The sequence below is a fragment of the Rhinolophus hipposideros genome (assembly GCF_964194185.1).
Source record: "Rhinolophus hipposideros genome assembly, chromosome: 10".
Taxonomy (NCBI): Eukaryota; Metazoa; Chordata; class Mammalia; order Chiroptera; family Rhinolophidae; genus Rhinolophus; species Rhinolophus hipposideros.
In genome coordinates, this window is record NC_138056.1 from 84,285,938 (window position 1) to 84,307,348 (window position 21,411).

At 44.6% G+C, this 21,411-nt stretch overlaps 1 protein-coding gene across 2 annotated transcripts in view; it reads right to left on the reverse strand.

Annotated features, from left to right (window-relative positions):
- Positions 1-21,411, reverse strand: part of SIK3 (SIK family kinase 3) — a gene marked incomplete at its 5' end in the record, with an annotated part of 242,629 nt that overhangs the window by 4,285 nt on the left and 216,933 nt on the right. The window contains 9 exons of one of the 2 annotated variants that reach the window (XM_081064915.1): positions 126-258; positions 1,216-1,379; positions 10,392-11,281; positions 11,910-12,249; positions 13,265-13,374; positions 13,841-13,926; positions 14,200-14,325; positions 15,077-15,227; positions 19,319-19,462. In XM_081064915.1, coding sequence (XP_080921041.1) covers positions 126-258; positions 1,216-1,379; positions 10,392-11,281; positions 11,910-12,249; positions 13,265-13,374; positions 13,841-13,926; positions 14,200-14,325; positions 15,077-15,227; positions 19,319-19,462 — 2,144 coding nt within the window. The remainder of the gene's footprint in view (positions 1-125; positions 259-1,215; positions 1,380-10,391; positions 11,282-11,909; positions 12,250-13,264; positions 13,375-13,840; positions 13,927-14,199; positions 14,326-15,076; positions 15,228-19,318; positions 19,463-21,411) is intronic. The other variant, XM_081064916.1, reaches the window with a different exon arrangement.

Sequence of the window (21,411 nt, forward strand, 5' to 3'; positions counted from 1 at the left end):
CCAGAGCCCCTTGGTGATGTGGCACCCAATGAACTCCTTATAGAGAAGAGGGAAGCAGTCACTAGTGGAGATAGAAGGGGGTCTACAGGAGGTTATGTGGGGTGCCCACGTGTAAGGCCCCTTACCGTCACTTTCTCCGTCCTGGAGCTGCTGGCTCCCCATGAGCGAGGACTGACTGAGAACCGCGTCTGACATCCGGGCAGAACTAAGTGCTTTCCCAGCCACAAGACTCATTCCTGGTAAGTTATCCAGCTGCACCTGCAGCGAGTGATCAGGAGAGAAGTAAGGGGACCAGAGAAAACGCCGCTCCCGGGTGACCCTTAGGGATCGCTGTTCCCTCTACAAGAGCCCCGGCAAGCGCCAGCCCCGGCACCACTCCCAAGCAGTACCACCCAGACTCCCTTCCCCTCCAGTGCCCTCCAAGGGGACGCTGCGACAGGGACACTGGGAAGCTGCGGCGGGTTTCCCCCAGGGAGCAGGGGGGGTGGCGGAGGGCATGCTGAATCTCTCTGCCGGTGGGCAGATGCCCTTGACACCCGCACGGTCTTCCACACCAGGTTTCCGACTCACCCTGTCGCCATGAGGGGTCTAGCTAGGGCGGCAGAGCCCAGTAGAACTCCGTGAGGACGGATGTCCTACTGCCCTGCAAATATGGAGCCACGGCCACCAGAGGCTACCAAGCACTTGAAATGTGACTAGTGTGATTGAGGAAATCAACTTTGAACTTAATTTTATTGAAATTATATTGAAATTTGAACAGCTACATGTGCTATTTGCTACTATATTAGACAGTGCTGCCCGAGGAGTCTCCCCGTGGAAAACAAAGTCTTGCTGAGCCAGGTTGGCTCCCTTTATCTGCGTAAGTTTGACGCAGCTGCCAGAAAACTAACTATGAGCCTAAGGGTTCATTTTCTGGGGCTTGAGTTTACACTGGGGGAAAGTTTAATAACTAAGACTAGAGGGAACAAATGGCAACTACTCTTGAGTCCTCAGTCTAAAATTTGGAATATAGATTCTATTAAGATTCTACCGGAGTTGGGCTGGTCCGTGAAGGTGATTCAAAGGCATGCTCCCTTAGTTTACAGAAGCGGTGGGCTCTGGTTGAGAAGACAGGAGGAGTGGGTGTTGGTTACCCCACACTACTAAGTAAGGTCTGTTTTCAAGGTCGGGACTGGTAGGATCCCACTTTCGAGAAGCAGGAGGGGACCCACATACATAAGCATCGTCACTGTTCTGGATCGTGTGGTGTCTCTGGAGGGTCCGGGGCCTGTGGTGCTCACTGATTGAGGGGCGTACTGGGTACCCAAGTCCATTGTGATCTGGCAGCTCCATTGCTTGTACTGGAGAACTTCTATCCATGCAGTTCCCTCTGACAGACTCTGCGGAGACAAAGCAAAACAGGGTCAGCAGACCTCGAATTTCCCCTAACACTGTCAATGCCTGTCAAGCAAATGCCTTGCAAGGGACAATGAACGATGGTGAGGACCACATGTGCACTATCTACTAATCCTCAGCCATGGTGATGGCGCTTAGAGGAGCCTGGACCAGTCTGCTATCCCTAAGTCCCACAGCAAACATGAGCCTCTTTATGAAGGGATCAAACCCTTAGGAGAAAAATCCCACGTATTGGCGGTTGCCTGGATCCCACTGAACCTTTTTTCCTCATTTCTCTGTTGACTTGAGAGTGCTGTGTTCCCAAACCTAGATGCACATAAGAACATTCTTGGAGCTTTCAGGAACCCCCAACCTGGGAGGATGGCCTCCATTCTGTGGAGGACTTCTCTCTCCTTCCGGGCTTCCACCTCAGAGAACCACCCCAGTTCTCTCCTCTGCTTCTCAAACTGCTGCTCCCAACTCCTTCCATAGCTCCTCCACTCTTTCCATTTCTATCTTTGATCTCTGTCCCCCAACACTTACTTTGGCAACAGCATCTATTTTCACGGCTTCAACTATATTGCCTCTCTATAAAGAACTACTGCGATACTCTTTTAAGCTCCAGATCTATCGTGCCAACTATTTACTAGGTATTCTTTTCTGGATAGCTAACGAACATCTAACACGCAACATGTCTAATTCCAAGCTCATCAACTCCCCGCCCCCCGACCAGTTCCTCTTTCAGATATCCTTGTTTTGGTGCCTATTTTCCTAATCTGGGTGTGAGTTCACTGGGTCCTTTACTCCTGGATCCATATCACCCTAAGACTAAAGAATCTACCCCTGTAATGTTGGTCACTTCCGTACCTTTCTTTCCAATCTCACTGTTTCTATTAAAGCCCTAAAACCTATTGTCTGGATTACTACAATAGCCTCTTAGCCATCCCTCTACCACTATCCTACGAAGATTCATCTTTCTATAGGGTAGCCCAAACACCTCATTTTCACAACACTTTCCCAGACTACCTTCCCATGAGTACCTCACACTACTCTCCCCTACATTCTATGCTCTAGTCAAATGGTACCACTTAACTCTTCCCCACCCATTCACAGTTCAATGCATTTGCTCTCATTATTCCCTTTCCCTGGACATGCTTGGTTCTTCTATTTCCATTCCTGCCAATCCAAATCAACTCATCCTTCTAGGTCCATCTCAAATGTTATCATCTTTATGAAACTGTCCCTTTCAAACAGAAATAGATCTATTCTTCCTTTAAGTGTTAGAAGACTTTAATGAACTCTTGATTACTCTAACATTATTCCTGGTACCACGTTCAATTCATAAATTCTTTGAGGAAAATAATTATATCTTATGCATGTCTATGAGCCTTTAGCGTTCGTCCTATACCCAGTAAGTATTTAAGAATTACCTCCTTAACTGATAATAATAAATGTTCTCTTAATATAGGTTATTATCCTGTCAGAATCATTCAACTGTATCGACGGAATTTTGGAAAGAAAGAGGAATTCAAGAAGAATAAATATTTCTTCTTGACCATCCTTGGTCAAGAAGAAAACCAGGGCCACACTGAAGTTGGTAAGATTCTCCTGGTTGCACTTTTGGCTCCAGTCCTTAAGAGCCTGGCACTTGAACATATACAGGGGTGGGGTGAGGGTGGTGGGGGTAGGGTGTGTGACAAAGAAAGCTATACCAGTGGACACTTTGGTCAATGTGGCTCAAGCAGTAGTAATTGCAGAAGTCAAACGTGACTTGTATTCATCTTTTGTTATCAGTATATGTTGAATATTACAATTTTAATAGTTTCTTTCCTTCTTAAAATGTGTATACATTTTATTGGCACTCTCTGTATTTTGTTTGCTTGGTTGGTTTTTCTGTGTTAAAGCTCCTTAGGTACTATTGGGCCTATTTTCTGATGAACTGTACCTTGGCGAGACCAGGTTTTAAAAAAAGCGTTTAATAGGAAACACAGCCCTAATTCTAACTATATCATTCCAGTCGCTGTTTGAATAATGAAAGAAAAGCATACTGCCTGAGTGTTGGTTAAAGGGTCTCTATGGTCTCCTATAACGGTCAAGGTTAGGCCTTGGCTTAGGGGCTGAGGTAGAATGGGAAGGGAGGGGAGCTCCCAGACATGCACAATGCTGGTAATGCAAAACATTCCAGAGAAAAATGAGCCGGGGGGAGGTTCCCAAGTACCAAAGATGAAAGCAAATGAGCAATCTTTTGCAAGTTCTCTGAGCAAAGAGGTTAAAGGAACAGCCAGAAGTCAACTCTTTTGCTCCTGAAAGCTACAAGCCAGCAAAGAGAGGAAGATAAAAGCCCACACCAGGACCTGCTCTGTTTAGCTCACCCGTCTTACCCACGCAGCCCAATTCCTCTCAGTGGGCACAGATTACGTGCTGGCCCCCGGGCCAGACAAAAACCACTGGCAGGAAGTGGTGCAACAGTAGCTTTGTGGGGCAAGGAGTTGGCTCTCTGGTTTGTTTTGCCAAGAAGCAACATGAATAGCTGCTTCTTACTTTTCCAAAATATTTTCTAATACCTATATTCTCTTCTTTCATAGGTAGCACCATCCATTCAATTCTCTGAGGTTTTCTTTTTTCTGAATTATAGAATTGGATGCAAATCTCATAATCTGCACCTTCTTGTATACCCAAAGACAAACATGAGAGCTCTCTTGTTTAAAGATTTTTAAAGGATCATTATCAAACATGAGAAATAGCAAAGCTAACAAATGTGTAAGTCCTACTTCTTGACATTTAGTTCCTTCCCACCTCTTCTCGGGGCCTTAATGTGTTTGTTGGAGATGTATGCTAAGTCTCCTCTTTCCCTGTCTCTCTCTTTTTGAATGTATTTTTATTCCTGAAGACAGGGTTTCTCCAAATCCAAACACCCACCGTCCTCTTGGTCCTGCCTTTGGGAAGGTCACCTGGATGCTGTCCTCCTTGGTCTGCTTTCTTCCAGTCCTTCAGGCCTGGTGCCAACACACCTGAAGGAGCACCAGCGCAGAGCCAGCTATTGCCTGACAAATCATGTGACGAGCCTTCCTGGCCCCCAGGCTGGGGCTCATGAGCACAACCTCGGGGGGTCAGGAAGACTTGGACTTGGATCCTGAGGGCTCTTGGGGGATGGACTCTTGGGCAAGTTACCTGACTTCCCTGGATCTCAGTCTCTATTTGTACAACATGACTCACCCTGCAGGTATGGAAAGTGCTTACGAGAGCTTGGAACACTGGAAGAGCTCAGTCAAGACTGGTGTTACTCCAACTCATTTCAGAGACATTATTTCTGAGGTACGAGGGTATACTGAGCCAGTTGACAAAAACAAACAAGGAAACTGATTTTATCACAGAACCCGACTTCCAGAATTATGGGGACAATGTGCCCATGTATGAGTGAGCAAATGAGTTAACGAAACTAATTTCCAGAGAAGAAGCCTTTAAGAGAGATGCATGTTTAAGTTAAAAACTAGATGAAAACGGAGGTGGGTAACAAACCAGGGCTCCGTCTGCTCAGGTTTCAATATAATCCACAGGTCAAAGATTTGGAAGGGCTGGCATCTTTTGCGTGGCAGATATGCTCGGAAGGTGTAAAGTGGGAGGAGAGAAGACATAAAAGAATGTTAAACTAGGGAACCAGGAAACTTGAAGTCAGGATCCAGTTCCAATAAATGCAAATGTATGAAATTAGGTGAAAATTTAATCTCTCTTAACCCCCGTTTCTCTCTCTTAAAAATGACAGGTGTTTAGGGGCTCAAACGGTAACACATTGAAAGGGTCCCTAATAAATTATAAAGGACTGCACAAGTAAAGTGTGATTTTTAAGTTAAGAACATTGAGTCATGAGTCTAGAAGTCCTTTGTGATATTTTAAGATGAGACCTACTGACTAGTTAGGGCTGGGGGGAGGTGTACATAGAGTAACCCACTGACCAAAGGGCCTAAAATTCAGGTTCAAATCTTTGGCACCTTATAAGTGAATTCAGCAACTACAGGAATTGTCAAGCTCACCGAAGGGTATCTAACTAATGGGGACGAGGACTTCTGAGAGCAGCAGTCTCAGGTGTTTACCAAAGTGAAGCTGAGAGAGCACAGAGGAGAGGATGACCCTCTGATCATGCGAGAGAAGAAATACACAAACGGACACGACGCACGCCACCCAGCTGCCCGGGACTCGGGGGCAGCTTGCACAACTGTCTATTGAATCTGTCAATGTTGACTCAGCCTTACTTATTTACCGGGTTTAAGGAAAAAAGTGACAGAAATGACATGTGTGCACAGTCCTCGTACAGGTTCTGAGGGGGGCAATCCCTCCCTGTTAGTCATTTCACCCTTTACGTGGCCTGAAGTCCATGACACTGCAGAAGCTGACTGGACTCAGAGAGGAGGAGACGGTTTTCTTTACGAGCTCAAGTTGGTCATCTCACTGTGTAAACTGGTTATGCTGTTGTACTTATTTATTTGCAAAGTAAAATAAAAAACCAAGTATATGGAACATTACAGACGGAGGATAAACCTTAATTCTACGTCTACAGTGGCAGATAGGGAGATTATAGGCAGCATGGGGCACGGAGAGCCCGGAAACTGTTACACATCCCAAGCACACCCTTAGCGTGCTGCCTGCTCCGTGCCCGGGGAGGGCCTGGCTCCACACTGATTGGTAGCAAACAGCCATAAAGGAAACAGATAACCACGAACACTGATCTGATGGCATTTAATTTTTCTTGACTAACACCAGTAATCCCTGTTCACCTACCCTTAAGAAATTTTAGACAGATCATTCTGGCTCTATGCTTTATAATCATAGTTATATGTTGCTTAACAACAGAGCTACATTCCGAGAAATGCACCATTAGGTGACTGTGTTGTACAAACACCACAGAGTGCACTCACACACACCTCGGTGGCACAGCCTACGACGCACCTAGGCTTATGGCACAGCCTTCTTACTCCTAGGCTATAAACCTGTACAGCACGTTACTGTCCCGAATACTGGAGGCAATGGCAATGCATTGTGCTAGGAACTACGACAGCTCTGATATAACTGGCAATAGGTATTTTTCAGCTCCTTTATGATCTATGGACCGCCGTCATGTATGTGGTCGCCCCTGACAAATCGCCGTCATGTGGCACACGACTGGATGCTTCTTACAGCACTGGTTAGGCAGCACTTCACATTCAGGCTACTGATGAGCTTGCCCTCTGCCCCCCAGGGGCACGTAAGCCCTGAGGGCAGGTTCTTTAGCTGCCCATCCCTGTAATACAGACAGTGCAACCCACTCATTCAATACATTTTGTTGAATTTGCTGTATAATGAAATATTTTGAGTACGTACACCTACACCAAGGTGGAGGTATCATCAGAGGGAACAGCAGACAAACTCTCTGTCCAAAGAGATAAACGAGTGTGAGCTTCCCCACTTGCCTACAGGATAGTGGGGGTAAAGTATTATGATCCTTTCTTGGCAAAAGTGACAGCAAAGCATCTGATGATTCTTTGGTAATGTAAAACTGTGAGCTGTCAGGTTTTTAAAAGAATAGAAAGAATCATGCCATGTTGAAGCAGGAAGATTGTGGAGTCTCACTTTCTATTGTAAAAGGGATCATAACATAAATGTCCCAGGGTGGATGTGAAAAGAAGTGAGTAACGGAGTCGAAAGCACCGCACATGGAGCAGACTTACTCCAAACATTAATTGCGTTCTCCTTCACATAGGGGGCATTTAGCTTAACATCCCTAATTATACAGATGAAGGCCAGAGAGGTTACATGCCAGGCCCCCGGTCACAAAGTAAGCTCATGTCGTTTAAGGTAAGGATAGTGGGGATATCCCAGGATAAGAGAAATTGTGTTAAACACACAGACATACATCCCTGGAGGGATTTTAACTCTTGAGCAGCAGGGGGCTTCCTTAGACCATTAGTTTCTCTATTGCATTATATCACTATACTGGATTCTAAACACACATAGTAATACATTTGTGGCTTTATTCAATATAAACAATTGTGTATGTTGTTCCAAAAGTCACAAAACAGGAGCAGATTTTAGAAAGAGCAGTATTCAAGCAAGAAAAGGCGAACTCTGCAGCTAAGTTAAAGGTAAGTTTATAGTAAACTGGGTAGGAAGAAAGAAGAATAATCTCTTACAATACAATGGCAAGCTAAGCAGGGCAGGAGCTAAGACTACAGCTTCCAGAAAAGTTCATACCAAAGATCAGGAAAAGAAGATTTAAGGAAAAAAGAGGACTTTGAGGGGAAGATACCTGCAAAACTGATAATGAGGCAACGAGGACAGGAGAGTTTTAAGCTTAAGAATACACTCAGGGCTTGATTCTTCCAGAAATCAGAAGAGATGTTTGTAGGGATAATGGCAGTGATGATGAAGATGGTGGGACACATAAGAAGGTAGGGAGAAGAGAGAGAGAGAGGAGAGAGGTAATGATAGTAACTCAGCTAGGGGAAGAAGTAGGAGAGATTTGTCAAAATAATCCTAAAATGAAATTTGGGCCTGAAGAGAAGGCCTTAGATTTAAAAAGAAGGGGTATGAATAACTGACAGGACTGGGTATTGATTTACAACTGGCAGGAGAATTGAACAGTGTGCCACTACTCTCGTGGCACACTACTCTCGTGGCACACTACTCTCGTGGCACACTACTCTCGTGGCGCACTGCAGCTGGATCAAGACCCTACTCTGGGCTTTAGAACACCTCTGTCCTTAACTTCTCCTAATTCCTCCACGTACACTCCACTCCAGTGATCAGTGATCTTTCCTCATGATTCTCCCCTAAATCCAAACGGCAAAATCGTCACCTATTACACCCAACTCAAATGCCACTTACTTCCGGAAACCGACCCCATTCCTCTGATCTCTCCCTCCTGTGGCGCGCCCAGACTTGTATCAAACACATTCTGCCTTACTTCCAGTACTAAAATATCAGCAAGCCTGCTGAAAGGGGGTTCCTCTGACAATGACGGGACGCAGGTGAATTCAAGCCATCCAGCCTTTTGGTACAGAAGAGTCACATCACACAGGAGGGAAAAGTGAAGAGAAATGAGAATAATTTTTGAACAAAACCATTTCAAAAGGTGTTTTAACACATGGCCAGCCCGGGAAGTGGGAGAGGGGAGTGTATACAATTTGCTCCAGCTTTGCTCTCTCCTCGATGCCTTGTACACCAAGGACATGCTCAGTAAGCATCTGCCAGAGTGAAATGAATAACTCTTGGGTTCAGATGCCACTTACTAGCAGGTGACCTTGGGGGCAAATTACTTAATCTGTGCCTCAGCAGTCTCATTGATAAAATAGGGGCAATGATAAGTTACTACCATGTATGGTTTTTGAGAGGATTAAATGAATTTATATATGAATAGCATTTGGTGTCTGGCACATGGAAAACACTATAGAGAAGTTAGCTTTTTACCGCAACTATAGTATGCTAACTTTGTGAAAGCTTTCACTCACACTGGAAGCTTTTCCACATCATCATCCCACATCTACTAGAATGCTCCTAGCGACAGGAGGCTCTCAGGCTGCTAAGGCAGCCTATTCTGGAAAGTTCTTATAAGAGTCTTCCATAGGGAGTCGAAATTTGCTGCAATTTCTCTCCTGAGAAAGAATTGGTTCTGCCCCATAATATGAACTCAGAAAAGTCGAATCCTTTCTTCCATCTGACAGGTATGGTAGTTTTCCTTAGTTCTCTACCCGCAATCTTAAACATCCCCAGGTCTGTCAGCCATTCCACATATGATCTGGTTCTGAAACTTCCACCATCCCAAAAACACAGCAGCCACCGGTGGACACAACACACGGGACTGGTACAGACCTCTAAGCTGGACGGCACCCAACTGGTCAAAACCTGAGGATTTAACTGGTGTTTTATGCACCCACAGGTCCCTCCCTATCAGTTCATAACGAGCACAACCCAAAGGCACCAAGTCTCCATCACATAAATTTATTTAGAGCAAGGTCTTCTACCCTGCTCTGTGCCATGGGACCTAATTCCCCTAGGAATGAGTTTTGTGTGTTGACTTTAAAAGTCAGAGCAAGAGATGCAGCTAGCTCCAAGAAGGGAAGGATGGAAGAAATGCTGTTTCAAGGTCGTATATTTTATGGGTGAACTCACTTTTCACGATCTATGGGATGATGGATATCAGTCCAGATTTTGTCTAAGAAGAAGGCTATGATGCGAATGGAACAACATTTCCTGAGCATAACTCACTGATGGTAATTCTAATCTCCCTCAGAATGAAAATGAAAGTACACATTCATTAAAAAGTGAGACAAAATGGAATGACATGGGGCCTCCCTTGTGCTACTGTAATAGTCTGCATTTAGTTTATTAATGAAATGACCAAAGAAATAACTCACGTTTATATCATACTTCCAGATTATGAAACACTTCTTTCTCTTTCAGGCTCTCACACACACGTACATTATGCACAACACAAACACATAGATGCATGCCTTCATCTTCCCCAATACTCTGTAAAGCACCGTTACTCCTCATGCCCTTTATTCACACACGAGGAAAGTAAGAACATGAGGGTTCAAGTGACAAGGTTATCACATTCATGAGAGAGTCAAGTACAGACCTGAGGTGTTTGACTTTTGGTTCAATGCTATTTATACTAAATTTTATTTCCTTAGCACTGGTAGCTGACTCTTTTGTATTGCAGAAGTTAAAGTTAGCTATTTTGATGACAGTCAAGGAATTCTGGATTCCAAGAAACCGTGGTATGAAAATGAGAAATAGATAATACATTTTACTGACTGTACTATCTGTTAATTTTCTGTCACTATCCTTTAATTTTGAAAACAAATCCCTTACCCACCAACACCCAATTCCTACATGCTTCTCCCTCAAAAGGTCCTGAAGGTCTTCTCAGGAATTCTTTTTCTCTTAGGAACACAGAGTACTAGCTGAAAAAAGGTAACATTACTAAGTTAATTGAATGGGGGCAGACTGGCCCAGGACCATTACTTTGAAGGGACTCTTACCTCGGCTGGACACCTTATTTCTACTGAATGCAGTAGTGGGCTGATGTCGGTATGGATGTAGCCCCAATTCCTGTGCGTGACTCACAGTTCCCAGTAAAGAGTCAGGGTCCCCAGTACTCAAGAGCAGGGGCCTTTCATGGCAACCTTTGCTTGACGTGTTGGAACTCTTCCTGTCTGGAAAGCCATCCTTGGCCCCCTCGCATGAGCACTCCTCTTCCATGCTCTCTGAATGCATGAGTGCCGGCTGGTGAGCATACCCGTGGGTTGGGCTGGGTGAGGAAACCTGGGAAATACATTCTTGCGCCCTGATTTGGAGAAGATGCTGGGGGCTGGTATGGTGGTGATACGAGTCAGCATTTTGATATGGTAAAGCCTGGTGCTCGGTCATACTCTGTCCCCCAAGATTGGGAGCCAGACTCCCAGCATCGCCCTGGTTCATATGCCTGAACAATTCCTGGTACTCTTGCTGCTGCTGCTGCTGCTGCTGCTGCTGCTGCTGCTGTCGCTGCTGCTGCTGCCTTTTCATGAGCTGTGCAAACTCTGCGGGGGGCAGCCGAATGTCCGAGTGGCCGGTGAGCGAATGCCGGGGAGAGAGGAGTCCTTGAAGGATGTGGGGTACCTGCTGGTGTCTTGTGTAGTCTGGAGGTGTGGGGGACAGCAGGGCCTGCTGTAGTGCTGATGTGGTATAGTGAGAGGACTGCTGATGTGCACTGGGGGGGAAGGGGGGGAATTGGTCAAGCGGAGGGACTTTCAGGGCTTGGCTTGGAGGGAACCCCACTCCTGCTGAAGGGCTGTAGCTGCTGGGGGAACCCCGGGACTGGTCCGAAAATAGATGGGGGTGTAAATGCCCCTGGTCGTAGTTAGCAGGGGAGAACCGATTCACGTTCAAGCTGCAGATACAAAAAAGAGTGAGTGCCAGGCATTCATGTAACAAGTGTATTATACTCCCCTGGCGAATAGTTACTACTCTTTCCCAGTAGGAAGCCCCATTGATACAGAGAACTGTGGTGTGACAGGGGAGATGGGGACGTAAGTAGGCATCATCCCAGCTCATCCCTGCACTCACTTGTCCAGTCATGTCCAAGGGATTGAGTATACTGTGTGTAACAGACCCAGCTCTAGGCTGAAGGCAGCAACATGGCCTATTTTCCATCATCTGAGTTACTGAGAAGCACCAATCTCTTAGAATATGCGTGACAGAGAGGGAAAGAATTCTCAAAGAATAGACAAGGGGAACTGGCATTTTCACCAGCTCCTCTAATAGGCTGTTTCCTTCTTTGTGGACAAATAATAAGATACTTCTGTCATTTTCCTCCTGTCTCATTAGCATTTTGATCCTGGGTCAATAAATAGGTTTCAAGTTCACCCCAAACCCACGACCCTGATTTTGGAAAAGGGTGAAACGATTATAGCCCAGTCAGACTCATTCTCCTTCCCTCCTCCTCTCTGGTCCTGCTAAGGGGCTTCCTCCCACAGGATCACTGGAATGGATGGATGAGTGACTTCAGGAAGCCTTACCTGTGGGCCTCAGCACTGTCAGCACTCAGCTGCTTGGACAAGGGCCGGTGCCCATAGCTGAAGGACGCCATCAGGTTGGCACGGTGCTGCATCTGAATCTGACTGGCACTGGGGCTAACGGAAAGGCCCCGCCCAGCAGAGCCTGGAGCTGTCCCCGGCATGCTGCTGAGCATGTCAACAGGCTCCTGTACTTGGATGGTCACCTGCTGGGACTGGGTAGGCTGCTGTATGCCCAAGCAGGTTAGTGCCACGCTGGGAGGAGGAGAACAATTCTCAGGCTGCTGCTGGAAGATTGCACTGCGGGAGGGTAAGCCTTGAAACTGGGAGGGAGATGCAGCACCTGGAAAGAAAGGAACATCAGAGTGACCAAATGCCCAGGTTACTTGCTAGCTGGAAGCAATGGGCGCCAATGAGGACACTCAAACTAGATACCATGTAGAGCAGTGCTTCTCAACTTTAGCTCACCTGGAGGACTTGTTAAGACACAGATTCCTGGGCCCTACCCACAGAATTTTGCTTCAGTAGGTTTGGGTGGGGCCCTAAGGATTTGTACTTCTAATTAAGTTGCCCTGAATGCTGGCCCATGAATTATTCTTTGAGTAGCTCTGATGTAGGGCAATGCTCCTCAAACTCCAATGTGCATACAAATGGCCTGGAAATATTGCTAAAATGCAGATTCTGATCTAGCAGGTCTGAAATGGGACCTGAGATTCTGATTTTCCTGCCGATGTTGTCGGTCGGGGACCCCACTTTGAGCAGGGAGGATATAGAAACCACTTCAGACTCTTCAGGGAATCTGGACTGTGTGTATTACTTAAGACATGACCAGTTTTTGAAATACTAAGTCCTCATCGTGCTGGTCTCTAAAGACCCACACCAAGCAGGGAATACGCACCTTCACTTCCATCTAAACACCCATCAGAGAGGAGCCACATGTACAATGGGGAACCAGATGGAAGCATGACAATAAGGACAGTTCTGGCAGCAGCTTTCTATTTGGTTGAGTTGGAGAGGGTTTTAATTAAAATGTTAATAATAGTTAACCTTTAATGAGAACCAGTTTGTGCCGGAGACTGTTTCAAGTGAAAATATTTTTTCATTAAATATCCTTATTATGCCTATTTTACATTTGAGAAAGCTGAGGTACACTGAAGTCAAGTAACTTACCTGTGGTTTCGTAGCTAAAGAGTTGGTGGAAACAGGATTCAACCCAAGGTAGTCTGCCTCTACAGCCCACACCTTTAAATATTATGTTATTCTGCCATTCAAATCAATTGCTGTGGCCTTCAAGACCAAGACTCCTTTTTTCCATGTAGCATACCATCCCACGGTTCTGTGTAAACCTTCCCACTCACCATGAGACTGGATCATGGCACTGCTCATGGGGGGAGGACTATTACTGGGTTGTCTGAAGAGATGATTGCTGGGGTGACTGGGGGGTGGGCTTGAAGGCTGAATCCTTAACCTTAAAAAACAACAAAGCCAGATAAATAAATTTCCTGAGGTGACAGAATAACCTTGAAGTTAGCTTCAGTCATATGATACACACAAGCAGAAATTATTTTCTTAGCTTTGATAAGCCTCCAGGCTAGAAAAACATATGTAAACCACCCACCACAGTCTACTTAAAAGCTATCCACGAAGTTATTTTACCAAACTTCCCAGACAGAGAGGCAGAGGTCATTGTGGGCCTGTGTCTAGCCTCTTGTATTGGATATCAGATTACTTTATTCATGGGGCTAAGAAAATGAAGTGGCACAGGAAGTCAGGATTTTAGGGAGGTTGCGGAAATTCAAATTGGTTTCTCTGCTTTTCAAATAGGTTCTTCCAAGATGAAAGCTAAAGTCAGTCAGTATCTCCCATATGAGACAGGCCAAGGACACCAAGCTATAGAGACAATGGCTCAGACATGAAACAAAATGATTCGTTACCTCTGGAGCTGGTGGGTGAGGAGGGCTGGCTGATTTTCACATGCAGCCTGAAGAGGTGGAGAAGGCTGAGGAGGACAGATAGAATCCTAAAACATATGGGGAAAAAGAGAAAAGTAATTGTGAGCTTGAAGATTAACTAGAGCTATTCGCAGAAAGGGAAGAAACAGAAAGAACTATCTGTCACTGAGACTTATGCTTTGCTGTTCATCGAAAGGTTTGATTACCTTTACTCAAACATGTCAACCATCAACATAACTCAACTCCATTTTGCCCTGCATGATCTCCTTCAAAATTCACAGGCAAATCAGCCTGAAAGCAAACTCCAAACAAGTTGGAGAAAGCAAAGAGTGAAGGCCTACTTGAATTTGCTGCTGGAGAATTTGATGGTGCTGCTCCTGCTGGTATAACATATGCTGCTGCTGGGTCTTCTCCAGGGTTCTTTCATCAATCTGCCCCCCGTACATCTTCTGCAGCTGCTCACACTCCTGAAGGGAAAGCAGTTAATACAGATGGGAAGCACCCAGGCCCACCCTGTGCAGTGATGATGACAGCAGACGCACATCTGCCCCTAAGTCTCATGGCCAGAAAGAGCCAGAAGAGAACTGTCCTTGGTGAGCAACTAACCCATTTATATAGGTATTTGTGTACTAAATATATATTCCCATTCCGTTCTGCATGAACTCATGGAAAACACTAAGGATGGTCTGTGTACAAGTGAAAATATCCAGTGTAAAATCTGTGTACGGAGAACATGCTACGTGAAGCTTGGTCATCAGGAAGGCACACAGGAAAACGGCCCCTTTAAGAAGCCTAGAGGTATACTTCCTTCCTCTGGGAGCATCATTCATACCAACTGGAGAGCAGGCCAGGAGCTAACAATGCAGAGCAGGCTCCAACAACACCCAGTGCCCATAAATCACAAATGGACTGCCCGGGTTGCTTAGAAGTACCTTCCCTAGTACTTCCCACTGAAACCCAAGTGCAGAAATTCCTCTCTAATGAACTACAGAGACAGGAAGAAAATTTAGTCCCTTCATAGGGTAAGCAAGTTTGATCCTGGGGAAAGCTGTACATAACAAGAAGCAAGCAAAAAGCGTTAGAAACTATACAGTTTTGAACCTATAAAACTGCAGTGCTGACATGAAGGGGGTGGAAAGTTTAACACCCCAGTCCTCCTGCAATACTGGTCTCTGTTACCCATGCTTCTCCAGAGATGCCTGCCATCTCTTCCATTACCTGCTGCAACTGTTTGATGCTGCTGTTGTTGCCCATTTTTTCCAGGTGAGCTTTGAAGGCCTGGATACTTGCAGCCCCATCTGAGAACCGGCGCACAGGGGAGAAACGCTCCGTAGGGAGGTGCAGGGTGTTGGAGTCCTTGTAGGTAGAGCTGAATACACGGGAAGAGAAGGTTAGGGGCTAGGACTCAGCCGTTTTGACCAAATCACCTACGGACTGCTGTTCCAGGTGAACACAAAGATGGCTGGCTGCCCATGGAGCCCTGTATATTATGCCATTTCCATGACATCTCCAGAGGCCAGTCATTTCCCTAGCCTGCTTCCCTTTTAGAGGGCTCCAGGTGCACATCTTCCACTCCCACTTACCTTTAGTTTAGTTGGCTCAATTTCCAAGCCTGGTGATGTCCTGGGATCAAATACATCCAGTTCTTAGAAATATACTAGGTCAGAGAGAAGAGCCTCTCGAGAAATCTCAGGCCAAGCTGGCAGGAACTCCTGCTTTTATCATCATGTCTCTATGTAGTCTTTAGAAACCTAAAATTCACCGTTTGACCCGTAATCTCTGTATAACTAGAGGAAAACTATAGCCAGCTTTGTGGTGAATGGTTTGGCCTGGAAGTCACAGGTTCTTTGCTAGAAAATGGAGGGCAATGGGGACCTCTGATCCCCAAACGGAGGAATGGAGGCCTCAAGAGCCTGCACAAACCTGGTCAATGCAAATCAGGTTACCTACTGTGAAAATTAACTTTTCAGAGCAGCAGCACCCTCCCAACCTCCTAATGAAAGAGTAATCATTTGGATGACCTTCAAAAACCCCACTGGTCAATCAGAACACAGCCAGCATCTTACAGAAAGAAAGAACTACTGATAAGGAATGCCTAAGACAGTATCAGGGTTAGAAGTTAACATCTATACTTGTTACTTAATCAGAAAGAGATGTTTCTGGGTTAAGCAGATAAAAGACTGTCAAGACAGCATTCCAGCAGCTGATGGAAAGGACCAGGGTTTCATGTCCAGGACAGAGATGACATCACAGAGAAGTATGGGTGAAATGATGTACCTACCACCTTGCCAGTTACTCATTCTGGACGGAAGCAGAACCAAGGTTTAGGAAGCAGGTTAACGAGTGAGTTCAAGTACAACGCAGACAGAGAGGGAGAAGGACAGTCTGATGACTGTGCAGAGGGGACACAAGAATTCCAGCAGCAGGTGAGAACCCTTTACCCTCTCTTTTCTAATGATGACTTCTGTTTCAGACTCTACCTGAAGCTTGACACAGTAGTGAGCTAATGGAATGGGCATGGGTGTGCAGGCTTTTTCAGTGGCACAAAGGACAGACGATTGTGGCAGACACATTCCAGAAACAGTGATCATGGAAGGTGCTTTCAGGGGCATTTCCTCAATGCCGCTTAGTTCTGTTTCTAAATCAGGTGTCTGGAGTTAAAACAAGCAAATACTATTTTCTCCTAAAATTTGGTTCTTATATTTTCAATATTTTCTGATAATGGACACATTTCTGATTCACTCAGAAAGCTGTGTTCTTCAAGTACAGTCTATCTGCACAAAACGCATTCTCTCCCTTCAGAGCAATACTTCCAGGTCCAGCTATTTCATGACTTTTCTAGAAGCTCAGGTTTTGAACAGACTGAAACCCAGGACAGCCCAGCACAGTAACTTCAGAGTACCAGTTATGATGTAGTTGCTGATTTTGGAAGCACTGATAGTATCAACTGTGTTTTATTTTTATTACAATCATATTCAAACTCAGAACAGACTCATATTAGGCTGATATTCCCACTATGCTTTTTAAATAGGGATTACTGGTTCCCTATCTAGATAAAATCCATCTTGTGTTAGGTTGCATTTTTTTAATTACACATAAAACTTAAAAATTTTTAAATTATACACCTCTACAATTAAAAAGGTTGATCAGATCCCTCTTCTGTCTCAATGTTGGACTTTAGCTATTATACCCGAGAAGAATGAATATATGTCTATATATGTACGTATGTATGTATATATGGAGAGAGAGAGTTCTATCTCTATCCAAGATAGAGATATAGAGATATAACTATCTCTATAATGTGTTTCCCCGAAAATAAGACCTCGCCGGACAATCAGCTCTAATGCATCTTTTGGAGCAAACATTAGTATAAGACCTGGTATTATATCATATCATATCATATACCTCACCTCATCTCATCTCCTCATGTCATCTCCTCGTCTCATCTCCTCTCATCTCACCTCATCTCATTTCATATCATACCATCTCATGTCTTATAGTAAAGTAAGACCGGGTCTTATACTAATTTTTGCTCCAAAAGCCGCATTAGAGAGGATTGTCCGGCTAGGTCTTACTTTTGGGGAAACCCGGTATTTCTGTCTCTATCTATCTATACATACACACACATATAATGTTCTTGAGTCATTTCTCCCAGAAAATGAAAGCGACTCAATAATCTATCGGGGCCACCCATTTTCTGTGTTTTCTGGCCTTGGGAAGACCAGCTTCAGTCTCTTATGCTGCCATATTTTTATAGTAACCCCCTCAAGACACGCTGAGTTTGCCTAAATGCCACCTTACACAATCTGCCAACTCATAAAGCATTTATTCCAATTCAAACTGGCTCGACCACAGGAAACCCTTGGAACACTCTATGAGAGTGTTCACATGAAAACAGACAGCAGACAGATTTCCTGCAGGCAAGGCCTCGACAGTGACAGCAGGCAGGGTGCAAACCACACACACGGTGCTACAAGCCAGCGTGGGCTTCCTTAGTAACAAATGTAAACAGGACGTAGTCTGTGATAAAGGCTGACGGGAGAGGTGCCGGTCTTCATGTTTCCCTGATAACAATACCTCCTGAGAAACACTTAAAATTAAACAAGGATACCCAAAGGACTTCAGCTAAACAACAGACCCTGACAAGGGCTGAAAAATTAAGTGTCAGGCTGTGGAGGAGAGGAAGATAGAAACAAGGAGAAACAAAGTGATAATGGACTATTAGGTAACAGTGTAGAGCTGAGTTATTAAGAAATCATATAAAATTTATGGGGTGGAAAGGCAGCTCTCCAATAATCACTTCAAGTACCCTTTGATGCAGTACCCTGAGGCCCTGAGGGATTTTCCTTAGAAAAATACTGTCTTTCTGTGCCCTAAGTTTTATTTGAGAATCGTCAGTCCTGTTACTCCTAACAGACCATTTTTTACTAAGTTATTCACAGTCATTTATAAGAGCTTATTTTTCTTCTTCCAGAGTTCCAACGTGGCACTAATTATGTCTCAGTCTGCTCAGAGTTCACCTGTCTCTGATTAGACAGATGGCCAACAGGTAACTAGTTACAATAAAAACACTGTGTCAAGCTTGCCAGTGTGAGCTGATTGCAAAATTTAATAACAACACATTTATAAACTTAATCTCCTCAGAATTTGACTGGTTTTCAACCTTTCCAAGTAAGACTGTTTTTCATTGTCCTCCCAAAAGGATGAAAATAAAATCAACTCTAGGAATTGGGGGTGGCTTTGAAAGTGTGACCCATGAGCTTGGGGAGGGCTTCAGAATGGCACACGTAAGATGGTTAGTTATCAAGGTATTCAAAGAAGATAGTCGTCTTCTTAATCTAGTCAAGTGTCATTCCCCTCTGCTTCCAGGTTTACTTGGATTCAATTTTGTGAAGTTTTCTTGGCCAGAAAGGTTAAATTTGTTTTTATTTCTTCAAGAGAATGATTATAAGTGTGGCAGAGACCTTGCAAAAGATTTAGCCAACAGAATATTGCAAGAACCACTTCTCAAGCACAACATTCAAGAGGACGCAGTATCTCTGCTCTCCCATTCACAAAGGGATGTGTCTGCCTTTATACCCTAGCTCACTGTTCAGTGGTAACATGATAAATAATGCTCATTCTTTGGAAGGTGATGAGTTACTTAAGGTCAAGTCTATTAATATGGCTTATTTTCCAGTTGAGAGCTTCATCTCCTTGCAGGTCTCAAGTTCAATTTCATCTATGAGTCAACATGTAGAATCACGAGACTCAATTGCAGACAATGAACATGTCTCCGAGGTAATGGGAGAGAAGAATCTCATATTGCCCCATGTACTACTTAGTGCAAGGAGCTGAGAAGATAGAAGTTCAGGATGCCATTTAAAGCCTTGATGCTAGTCACCATCACTGTCAGACCAGCCAGAAGGGTGCCTGTCCGATGAGCCTCAAGGATCTCACATAGCTCACGCGGCTACTCACCGATGCTGATCAGGTACCAGGTGAGGGGGCCAGACCCGGGAACGGAAAGCCTGCTGTCCTAGCTGCCGTTGCAGGTCCGGTGGGATCTCAGCTGTAGGGTTGGTCATGGCCAGTGTATGTCTTTTGGACCTATTTGCCAAGTACCTGCAACAAGCAGGAGCACATTTCACAGTAAAAAAGACAGACAGGAATATTCCTCAGCAAGAAGCATTAGAAGTTAATCCAAAGCACTCAGAACGAAATAGTGTCAGAGCTCAAAAAGGGCTCGATGGCAAACAGATCCCTGACTGGATGAAAGTGAAACATGTCCAACTGCCTAACAAAAGTTAGCTTACCACTGAAGTGGCTGAATCTTGGGCCTAAGAGTAGCCACTGAAGAGAAGAGAAAAAGCAGATGTAGCTCACGAAGGGGATTGATTTTCCTTCAGAGGAACGGATTTCCTTATTTCAATCCATTCAATAGAAGAATTTATTTTCTACTTGTTAATTTTATTCCTCTTTTCACTCCAAATTTCCAAAAATATAAGTCAGACAAAATGAGCCCTAAGGATTGTTCCTAGAAATGAGCCAAGGGAGATATTCACATAAGGATTCCCCATGCCTCTGCATCCCATTGGCCCCCAGGTTTTGAGATGAGCCTAATTATACGTCATGGAAAACAAATCCTTCCATTCTGGGATAGTGAATTCCCAAACCACCCCTTCCCTCATGCCTCCTGATTGTAACCCAATCATAGAGAAGACAAACTGATGTTGTTCCCAGGGAACCAACAATGTCTAGAGGATGAAGAAATAAAACCACATGACATGTTCAGAACTGTTTTTAGGGGAGAAAAGGCAAGGCAAGAAAACAGAAATTTCAAAAGCTGCAGAGTTGACAAGCTGGTGACTTTCTATTCTGATCTTTCAGACCCATTTGGCCAACACCATTAATAGGATCTTGGTTCCCCTTCGTCTGCTTGATGCCTTCCTCTACTACTGCGGCTCTTCTTGGGCATGCATAAAACAAGCATTATTCCTCTTCATTACCTCAAATCTAATGGGCATTTTATGCTTTAAATGTTGGTCTAAAGAAGAAAGAAGGTGGAGATGGAGGAAGTAAAGCCCAAGACAAAGAAGATAAAATGAAATACTGCTATCTAATTAAGTAGGGGGGAGTCTCCTCATTTCTCCTCATGATGCCCGCAGGGCCCGTTTGCAGCTTTATATACACTGTTATTACTAAACTATAGAAACAACAAAATCAAGAGAAAAAAAAGTTTCCACAATTTTTCTTCTATTGGCTAAGCTGTAGAAGGAGCTGACCTACCTGCCAACACCCCTGTTCTCCACTCTTCTTTCCACATGGGACCAGCTTCTTTTTGAACAGCAGCTCACATACAGAGCTACTGGGGGAAGGGAGAGTACTGGCCCAGAACCATCGGGTTCTTAAAAAATGCTCGTTTCATTTTTAACCACTTTGCCCACATAAGCTAAAAACAATGAACAGACTACAGAGTAATTAGTGGTATGTAAACTTTGCAAAGAGTAAGCCATTAGTGGTTTAATATCCATTTGATAAAGACACCCAGTTTTCCCAAGAGCCCGTGAAAACCATTTTATTTCAATCTCCCTCAAGGGAAAAACATAATTTTGAAGAACACCTGTATTTCTCAGAAAATACATGCTGGATTCTGGTCAAATCCTCATCCCTGGAAAATAAGAAGGGCAACTCCCACAAGGGCATGCATGGAGCCGAGGACCATGGCTAATGGAACTGAGGTAAAATGAACAGTACAGCACGTCTGATGGTCACTGCCGTTCTCTGTGAAATTAGGCATCACTCAACAAGATTCTGCAAACCATGGATATTTGCATCTGTCCCTGGCCAGAATCCCATATTCTTTTTTCAATATCTCTTTGTTGGTACAAGGGGATGAAAGAAATACACAGCAAACAGTACAAGAGGTATTCATTCTCCTGGAAAGGAAGAGTCCATGCCAGAAGTCCAGGGCCAGATTAGCTAGGATCACTGTCATCCCAAATCTCCAATTCCTTTTTAGTAAACAGTTCTTGGCAGGTAGGAGCAGGCTTTGTGCCCTGGAATACTATCAG